We start from the raw sequence: 10,594 nt of genomic DNA, 5'->3' as shown, positions 1-10,594 counted from the left end.
ATCATGATGATTAGGTTTTAAATTAAGGCTATAGTATGATTAATGGGGGTCCTGAGTCGCATAATGATTCAACGGCTGTATTTTTCTGCTATAGTACTTGTTTAAGGCTAAAATGAGTGTTAACTCCTGATCAGGCTTATCTAATACTCATAGTAAATGATTACTCGGCTAAGTGGGAGAATGTAAGATTAAATATATTACGTATTAATATTTAATCTATAGCCATCATAATCATTTGCATTATAGAGATCAAAATATATTAGAACCTATTATTTAATTAGTTGGTAATTGTTGATGGACCATATTGCCCTTAGTAACTAATTAGGTTTCCTCCTGGGTGCTTATATAAGGAGAGTTATGTGGAGGTTTAGGGGTTACTCAGTTACACAATTCACACACCCCATTAGCCATAACATCATCACGAAACCTCCTCTCCTAACCGATACCCTTTTCGGTTTCTAAGTTCCCATCATCAGTTAGCATCCTAAGGAGGAACCAGATCACCTTGACAAAGATGTCGAACTCCATGTCGTCTTCTCTCACTGGATTCTCCTCTGCACTGTCTGCGGTGACAGGTATGTTTTATTGTTTTCCTTCATGCACAAACAGAACTGAACCAACAAATACACACGAGTCGGACCAAAGGATCGACTAACATCTGGATCTAGGGCCAGCCCTGAGAATTCGTGTACCATGTTCGAGCTCGAAAAAATGTGTCCTTAAGCCTTAACGAAATTGGGTATTGGGTCACTAAAGGTCTAAACCTATTGTCAATGAGCTAATAACTAATCTAAACCATAAGAATAGTTTTGTAAGTGGACCTATGTTGGTGTTTGTGTGTGTATACCCTATTAAAAAATATTTTACATATACATATCGGGTTTGTTTTTAAATAACGTGTCCTTTGAAATATCGGGTCCTGGCCAGTGGTCCTACCCGCCCACCCCTAGGGCCGCCTATGTCTGGATCTATACTTAAACCATAAAATACCTAAAGACTTGATATGTTCAACAATCTCCTCCGCCTTAGAAACTTTGTTTTGAAATCTTTTTTCGTTCCTCGGCTTTCATATACGCCAACAAATAATTATCACTATCCCTTGAAACACACTCCTCTTTGTATTGTTAGAAATTACTTTTTCAATAAACTAATAATTTATTAGAATAATCTGTAACCAGTTATTATTGTTTATATTCGTAATTAACTTACAATATAACCTTAAAATAGTATAGTTTAGTGAGCTTTTGAAAAGTTTAATGCAAAACAAAGCAAAAGTTTGTGTCGGGAGAGAGTTCATTAAATTCTAGTCATGTGCACAACCAATGTCACATGAGTGACACATGCCTCAATTCCAACACCTCACTTCCCAATCCGACACACTTCCATGTCGTTTGATTCCATGTTTTGATCTATTTCAATGCTAACAAGTGTTGTGTCATCAAAACATAATAATAAAATAATAAGTAAATAAAGTGGTTTATTAAAATATGTCAGATAAGTGAATATATTAAAGTAAAATTCTGAATAAAATTTTTAACCTATATTTGTTGTATATGTGATTGGTAGGATGATATTTTAGAAGAAAGGAATGAAACTGAAAATTAAAGGCCACCAAGATCCAATGAGTACTTTGTACACAATCAATTGGTCCTAGGAATTGACCTCACATCCCACATTAATGATTCACCTAACATTTCTTGCATTTTAATTAATTTATTTACCCTTTCCCACAAATAAACATTATTGAAGGTGATACTTAAAAATATACGAGTGTATAATTAGAATAACTGGCGTGGGCTAGCGTCCTTCGCCACCTCACCCTTATGGCGCTCCATACATCACCTCGTGGACGTTATAGGGGTTAGCCAACACAATAATGAGCGCCAAAAGAGATAACATGCGGGGTCCATCGATTCCCACCAATAGAATCATTCCTTTAATGATTTCCTTTTTTTAATATTGTTTTAAAGGGAGTGTTATACCGTACAAATTAACGATAAAGCTCATCTTATGTGACACGTACGTGACACTGATGTGATGAAGCCCCTAGGGGCTTTATCCCACTCCACTCAGGGGGTTTTTGTTTACCTCTTAATGAGAGTCTTAATGGTTCAGACCTCTTACTGGTTCAGCACTTAATGGTTCAGATTGTTTCGCGAGCAGATGTCTGAATGGTTCAGACATTTGCCTCTGACTGGTTAAGCATTATACTAAGTCTAAATGGTTAAGACCGTTAATCTGAATTGGTAAGACATTTGCTTGTAAACAGTTAACCATTATACTGACTCTTAATGGTTCAGACCTCTTATTGGTTCAGCATTTAACCATTCAGAAGTTGCCAAACAGCCCCTCAGTAAGATGCACGTAAATATGTACGCATATATAAGTGTATAATTTACTATCTAAGTATCCAACATTATTATGTACAAGTTTGTTATTGAAATTACATTTGTATTAAACGTTACTCCATAAAATATATTATATAAATACATGTATAATAATCTAAACCTTTAGTGTAAACTACCCTTTTTTTCTATTTACTTTTTATTCGGAAAACAACTTGCATATATTGTCACCAACATGGTATACTGATTGAGTATGTCTTTGTAGACACTATGAGTAAATTTCATAATCATGAATATTATGTAAATATCTAACATAACTTTTTAGATTATATGTATTTAATTAAAAAAGCTATAGATTATCTCGGCTTCTATAGATTATAGGAGTTCCTATAATATATTAGGATCATGCTTCAATCATGAACATGTGGCTAGTTAAATATATATTATGCTTCTAGATGAATTTTGTCTCCTAATAATATCAAGTTTTAAGTTTTGCTGTCAAAAGTTGCATTCTATATACTTATTTCAAACATATGTGTCTTTATGTGTTATATAATATATTTTAGTGTTTGACATTTTTATAGTATTTATAACAATTATGTTAATAAATAAATATTCATTATGTATATACAAAATGGAAAAATAACTTGTACAAAAACACGAAATTCACTAAAACTGGAGACATGTAACCCGTGCACACACATTTGACGTAGCATCTTAAATACAATAATTGTTAAAGCAATATGTTTTATAATTTCTTATGCAAAAAAAGTCGTCTAACATAAGATTTTCTATATTAAAGAGGTTAAACTTGTTTAAAATAGATGTATTGATAACCTCCTTTTCTTGGTCCGTATCTGATAACTCGGAGGGCTCTATCCTGGTACTAGTCCCACTTGGGAAGCGAATTGAGGAAACCGTGGTGCTTAACTGGGAGGAACGAAGGTTTGTTTTATGGGTTGCTGAGGATGTAATAGCATGGAAACCTAGTTTAGACGGAGATAACTCTTCAATGGGGGAAAATTCGGATGATGAGTCTATGGATGATTCTGATGGAAATTCTGAAGATGACGGAAGTGTGGACGGGTGTAACATGGAGGATGAGGTTGAGGACGGAGAAATAAGGTCTCCGATTCTAAAATCCCCGGTGCCGGTGGTAGAGCTTCGGTCGCCGTCGGAACCACCATTAAAACCGGTTGATGATCGGCCACCGGAAAATGAAACGTTGGACAATGAACGGTTGCATGATCTGCATGAAAATCCCACAAACCATAAAGAAGTAATTAATGGCTTTGAGATTCCCGAGAAAGAGGCGGCTGGGGTTATTGATGGTGGACCCCATCTAAAAGGTTCCTCTGGATTTGGTCTTGGGTCCCACGATCAAGCAGTAAATGGTACTGGCCCGGTGGATCAACTGATGAATGACGGCCCAACTCCCATTATTGGGCTTGGGAAGAGAAGTAGAGAAGATAGGAGCCCACCCTCTACTGGATCTATGCAAGGCCCACCCATAAGAAGTTTCTCTCATAATCCATTACCTGGTGAGTTTTCCTTTGACCTTAACAGACCTACATCAGAGCATTCGTCTTCTAGTGGTGCACTTGCCGGTGGAGATAATCCATCCCTTTCGGAGGTAAATCTGGGCGATGAAGGGATTGGAGTTGAGCAGACCAGGCCGCCGGAAGTATTGGGGGATTATCGACCGGACCCGGGCGATCCAGACGTCGCAACCAATGAAGCGGAAGTTGTTCCTGGAACCGAGAAGGAGGTTGTGGAAACAATGCAGTTGGGGGCCAGTTTGGGTTTCCAATTGAATGGAGCAGAAGGTCAAGTGAAGAAGGAATCTTGGATGAAGGCGGACAAAATGGTTTACTATGAATTATTTGTCCGTTAATTTGAGGGGAGTACGGGACTCCAAAAAGGCGGATTGGGTTAGGGGCTTGAAAACAACTCACGGAGCTCACTTTGTTGCGATTCAAGAAACTAAGGTGCCAGGTGATATTTCTTTTTTGGTAAAGAGGTTCTGGGGTAGATCGATTTTTGAGTTTGACGCGGTTGAGTCAACGGGTAGGTCAGGGGGTTTACTGACTATATGGGATCCATCGATCTTTATTAAATCAGGGGTAATAAAAAACAGAAATTTTTTGGCGATATTTGGGAATATGGCAATGTCTGGTGACATGTTAGCGGTAGTAAATGTATATGCCCAAAATGACCCTGGTGAAAGACGCATTCTCTGGGCCGATTTAATTCAGTTAAAAAATTCTTTCGGTGGGATGTGGGTTTTCTTAGGTGATTTTAATGAAGTAAGAAGGCAGGAAGAACGTCTGAACTCAGAATTTGTCGCTGCAAATGCACAGTACTTTAACCAATTTATCACACAGGCGGATCTAGTAGAGTATCAAATGGGGGGCAGACAATTTACCTATAGATCGGATAACGGTGATAAGATGAGTAAATTGGATAGATTCCTAGTAAGTCGGGATTTCATGGGAAAATGGCCTCTAGCAGCATGTATGGCCCTATCAAATTTGGCTTCAGATCATTGTCCAATTCTATTGTCTACGGTTCAAACAGATTATGGTAAGATCCCGTCCAAAATATTTAACTCATGGTTCGAGATCCCCGGGGCTGTGGAGCATGTGCTATCTTTAATGGGGTCGTTCCAGTTCGAAGGTCTTCCTGACTTAGCCTTAGATGTTAAGTTAAAGTGGGTCAAGAGAAGACTAAAGGAGTGGGTTGGAATCAAAAAAGCGGAAATGGATAACTCTTACACTATTAAGCTGAAAAGGTTGGAAACTCTCGAAGTTGAGGCAGAACAAAGAAATTTGAATCAGGATGAATTGGAGGAGAGAGCGGGTTGTAAGTCGTACATACAAGAGGCGGATAGATTGAAAGCTATGGATTTGCAACAAAAAGCAAGGGTCCGGTGGGCAAAAAAAGGTGATGAAAACACGAAATATTTTCATGGAATAGTGAACGCCAACAAAAGCAACAATAGAATACACGGCTTGCATATTGATGGTGAGTGGGTTGCGGATCCTCCGCTAGTAAAAGATCATATTTTTTCTTACTTTGCTGATAAGTTTGTGGAACCGATGAACTCAAGACCGATGCTGGTGTGCCCGTTTCTATCTCAAGTGTCTGATGAAGAAGCTAACAGTCTGGTATGCTCTTTTACTCTAGCGGAAATTAAAAGTGCAGTTTGGGAATGTGATGGTGATCGGGCTCCTGGGCCAGATGGAATAAATTTAAAATTCATTAAAAAGTTTTGGAATGTGCTAGAGGGGGACTTCATGAGTCTATTCCAACATTTTTTTGCTGCTGAACAACTGAATAATGGATGTATGTCATCTTTTTTAGCTCTGGTTCCTAAACGGACGGACCCAGGTGGTCTTCATGAATACCGTCCGATTAGCTTAATCGGTTGTATCAACAAAGTAGTCTCAAAGGTTCTAGTAAATAGATTGAAGTCCGTGATTCATAAGTTAGTATCGGAGGAACAATCGGGATTTTTGGCAGGAAGGAGCATCCTCGATGGGGTAATAATATTAAACGAGATTATTCCATGGCTGAAAAGAAATAAAAAGGAAGGAATGGTCTTAAAAGTTGACATTGAAAAAGCATACGATTCGTTAAGCTGGGAGTTTCTTAACTCCATTCTCTGTCAAATGAATTTTCCTGTAAAGTGGCGGAACTGGGTCATGTCTATTGTAACATCGGTTAGAGCATCGGTCCTTGTAAATGGTTCTCCAACACAAGAATTTCCTTGTTCGAGGGGTCTGAGGCAGGGAGATCCTCTATCACCATTTCTGTTTGTTCTAGCAATGGAGGCACTAACAGGAATAATGAAACAAGCATGTAACATCGGATTATTCAAAGGTCTAGGATTGTCACCAAATGGAGTCCCAATATCCCACTTTTTATACGCTGATGATGTAATTTTTGTGGGTGAGTGGAGTTTCAATAACTTGATAAATTTGAAACGTCTACTTAGATGCTTTTATTTAAGCTCGGGCCTGAAAGTAAACCTGAAAAAGAGTAGCCTTTATGGGGTCGGGTTGGAAGACAATCAAGTGCAATTAATGGCAAATATGATGGGGTGTACAAGAGGGGCATTCCCGTTTAAATATTTGGGGTTACAAGTAGGAGCTAATATGAATCTAATAAAGAATTGGGAGCCGGTGGTGGAAATATTTCAAAAAAGATTATCGCTTTGGAAGGCTAATACACTCACATTTGGTGGCCGCATTACTTTGGTATGTTCCGTTCTCAATGCATTACCAACATACTACTTTTCTTCGTATAAGGCACCTTTGGGGGTTATAAAAAAGTTGGAAAAGATACGTAGAGAGTTTTTATGGGGTTCCAATGATGAAAAAGAAAAAATGAAGTGGGTTGCATGGAGAAACATGATGACACCAAAAGACTTGGGAGGTATGGGGTTTGGGTCCCTTAGAGTAGCGAACCTAGCAATGCTTTCAAAGTGGTGGTGGAGGTTTAAGGTAGAAAAAGATAGTTTGTGGAGAAAAGTTGTATGGGAGATACATAAAAATTCTAGAGCTTGGAGCTTTATTCCAGTAAAATCATCTCTGACGAGCCCGTGGAAGCAAATTTATAGTATAAAAGATGACTTTAATGCAGCAGGATTATGTTTGGAGTCCTTGTTTCGTGGTCGGCCAGGAAATGAAAGTGAAATCTCCTTCTGGAAAGAAAGGTGGCTGTTTGAGATACCTTTGTGTGACAAATTTCAGAATTTATTCCAGCTTGAAAGGCATAAGAATGTGCTAATAAAGGATCGGTTGTTACCCGGTAACTCGGGTATGGTACCAGCTTTCTCATGGGTCTATTCTCCGTCTTCTGCAGTGGAATTAGCGGAATTGCATAGTCTGACTGATGCCTTGCAAAGCCTCCGAATCGGGCATGGTTCGGATATTTGGAGTTGGGGTTTGGATAGTTCGGGCAGCTTCTCTATCTGCAGCGTAAAAGAGAGCTTGCATAAATTACTCTTTTCGGATCTGCAGGTTGCTTTGGATTGGAACAATTGGTGTCCCAAAAAGGTAAACTTTTTGTTATGGAGGATAATTCAAGATAAGGTTCCGACGTATGCGGCTCTGGCGAGACGTAACATCGTGATTCAAGATAACGTCTGCAAGATGTGTGGCGAAGAGGTTGAATCGGCCTTGCATTTATTCGCATCATGCAGAATCGCGGAACAGATTTGGGAATTTGTATCTCGGTGGTGTCGAATTCAACAGGTTTTCGCACTAGAACTAAAGGATTTGGCAAACATACATAAAAGCAACAATGGGTCTCAAAGGTGGAAGAAAGTGGTGAGTCTGGTGACTCAAGCAGCCATTTGGGTTATTTGGAAGAGCCGAAACGAGGCGGTTTTTGAAGGAAAGCAACCTTATGTGAACAAGATGAAAGAAGAGATCAAGATGCTCGGATATACGTGGATAAAAAGCAGGGTTAAAAACGTCAATATCTCATGGAGTGATTGGTGTAATTTTGATTTGATTTGTTTTGGTGTATAAGGTGATGTAATTACTGTAAAACATTGGTGAACATCTGGCCAATAATTTGGTTGTCTAGGTGAATATGGAATAAAATTTTGTTGATCTTTCAAAAAAAAAGAATAGACATGACTATAGGAGTTGGATGTAATTCTATAAATACATCAGTGTGTAACACATTAAATGTAAATTCGTTGACTTGTTCTTGTTTTGACTCATTTACAACTTCAAATACAAGCCAAATGTATAGGTGAAATACAAAAGCTGTAAGGTATATATTTATTATCATCTCATTTATAAACAATTCAAGAGAGTATGATCTAGACTCATTCTTATCCTGAGACATGCTGTATTTCTATTATTTTGTAATATATCTCATAATAAATAATAAATATAATTTTTCAACATATTCCGTTGAATCTCCAGTCTAACCTAACTTCACTGGGCCCCACAACGTGCTGACTTGGCTTGCGAAATGAAACGATGTGGCTGCTAACCATGAACGCCGTTACACGCTCAGAAACCCTTATGTCTTCCATTTTCAACTCTTGTAATCGTTGAACGTACTCCGGTACATGAACCAGGTCCCACACCACCCCAACACTACCACCTTTCAACACCCTAACAACTTCTCCCAACACTCGCATCCGTTCGGCGGCTGCCGCGGCGGTTTTCTGCCCGAATTCTTTCCCTACCGTGTGCACAAACCCCGCCGACACCACCACGTCGAAGTAGTTGTCGGGAAACGGTAGCCGGCGGGCGTCTCCTTCACGGCATGTGACATATTCCTGTACACCTGTATTAGATCATATTGTAATTAGACAAAGTAGAAATCATCATCATCATACTCAGTAAGCTACATATACAGAGGCTGCTTCCAGTGAGACCCCGGCTCGAAGACAAAGTGAAAATAGTTTATATAAATATACAAATTTAAAAAATTCAAGTAATCCTATCTTGAGTAATATAATCACAGAAATTAAGAGGATCATGTGAGAACCATAAAATTAATATCTAGAGATCCATTATCAACCAAACAACTTATTTTTTTACTTAATTTATATACTAATATTTACAAAAATATTATAAAATACAAAAATATATGTAAATCGACAAACTAAATGTACGTAGCTTGCGAGCTATGTACATATACCTCGTATTAGTTATATGTATGTATCTTCGCAAGCTACATATCTCGTCAATCTACATATATTTTTTTAGTTTTATTTAAAAAAATTACAGAATTAACCGCATAATAAAAAAGTTGACTTTTTTAATAAAACTTTCCTCGTTGGACAGTCATTCTCTCGAGTTCTCAAGTAACTTCTTATCCTCACCCGATAATCACATTACACAAATATATTTTCCGTCAATTACCTTCGATACCAGCAGTTCTGAGAGTCGATAAAGTCGTGTTTTTCCGATCCAATCCAACAACCCGGCCAGAGCTTCCTTCTTTTTTAAGCTGCATGGCGACGGCATTGAGAAGGATGCCACGGCCACAACCAACATCCAGCGCGGTTTTAACTGTTGACCAGTCATGAACCGCGCTAACCATTCGCTGTGCCATTTCCCAGCGAAGTGCTACCGACGAGTAAAAAATGTTTCCGGCCGCATAAAACAGACACACCCCGGATAAAGCGGTGACCGAGCCGGTAAAACCGGCCGCGAATCTCGCAAAACCGGTTGTAAAAACCGCGGGAAGAATCAACTGGAAAGAGTAGCATACAAAATCGAAGTAGACGAGAAACAGAACCGAAGAGATTGAGAAGAATATCGCGTGAATTAACAGGAAAACCGGCGTTTGCCAGTCATCCATGCCGTAAATTGCGTAGATCTGAGTCCAATCTCGTCCGGTTTTTCCCATTTTTTAACAATTAACCGATTTCGCAAGTTGAATTCTGGTGATTTTCCTACAGATTCTGCAGTTTCAAACAAAACAGGAACAGTTAATGTTAAGATCTAGCAGCAGTATATGAGAATAATAAAATTAATATAACATAACTTTTTTTTAACGACCAACAAAAGCGCGATCATTCAGGCAAACCCGATGCAAAAACCAAGACGAAACTTGATTAATTTAACCGATATGACTTAAAATTCATAAAACAAAAATTCAAAAAATAATTGATATACAATGACGAAAAAGAAATTCATTTCGTAACTTAATCATGAACAGATGAAAAACTATAAAAAAAAAATTTAAAAAAAAAACAGTAAGAGGGAGTGTGGAACTTACTTACGGTTTGGTGACAATTTGTTGATGGAAAATAGAGTTTAGAGTAAGATGATGATGATGACAAATGAGAAATGAGAGATTGTTTTGGAAGAAACTGAAGTGATGATGCAGATCTTACGGATTTAATTTAATATACGCGTTTTCCTTTTGTATCTGTGTGCATATAACTTTTTGAAATGTTAAAAAGAACGAATGAGATAAAGAGAATTATTGAACAGAGAGAGACGGTGCTCGATGGCTTTAAATACACAAATCAACACACTTTCTAAACTACATAAATCGTCCCTCAATTATTCATTTCTTGCAATTGCTCATTTCATTCAACACAAATATTAACAACTGATATAATAGGGGTGGATATTTTTTATTTAAATTGGTATTTGGAAAGCTTATCAGAACCCAATAAATAAATTGCTAACCAATGAGACGACTCCTTTAAAATATTTGGACCCTGAGCGAATAGAAAATACGGTCCTCTAAAATATAAATTTTTA

At 38.0% G+C, this 10,594-nt stretch overlaps 1 protein-coding gene across 2 annotated transcripts; it reads right to left on the bottom strand.

The window, feature by feature from the left end:
- Window positions 1-8,047: 8,047 nt before the first annotated feature.
- On the bottom strand, window positions 8,048-10,316 carry LOC110941846. 2 transcript variants are annotated; one of them, XM_022183531.2, is made up of 3 exons: window positions 10,101-10,316; window positions 9,239-9,783; window positions 8,048-8,657 (listed from the first exon to the last, which is right to left on the bottom strand). In XM_022183531.2, exons 2-3 carry the CDS (start codon window positions 9,726-9,728, stop codon window positions 8,263-8,265), a joined length of 885 nt encoding a protein of 294 aa, XP_022039223.1. In that variant the 5' UTR covers window positions 9,729-9,783; window positions 10,101-10,316; the 3' UTR covers window positions 8,048-8,262. The 2 variants fall into 2 exon arrangements, with proteins under 2 accessions (XP_022039223.1, XP_022039224.1); XM_022183532.2 differs by having other exon boundaries at window positions 10,105-10,310.
- Between the last annotated feature and the right edge of the window lie 278 nt (window positions 10,317-10,594).

This window comes from Helianthus annuus, chromosome 5 (genome assembly GCF_002127325.2).
Source record: "Helianthus annuus cultivar XRQ/B chromosome 5, HanXRQr2.0-SUNRISE, whole genome shotgun sequence".
Classification (NCBI taxonomy): Eukaryota; Viridiplantae; Streptophyta; class Magnoliopsida; order Asterales; family Asteraceae; genus Helianthus; species Helianthus annuus.
This window is presented reverse-complemented; position numbering and strand designations above follow the sequence as displayed.

Bases quoted from the DNA above. Each gene is read 5' to 3' on its own strand.
- LOC110941846 (XM_022183531.2), bottom strand. From the start codon at position 9,728: ATGGGAAAAACCGGACGAGATTGGACTCAGATCTACGCAATTTACGGC. The intron at 8,658-9,238 runs GTAATTGACGGA...GATCTAATACAG, and splicing joins CAGAACTGCTGGTATCGAAG to GTGTACAGGAATATGTCACA.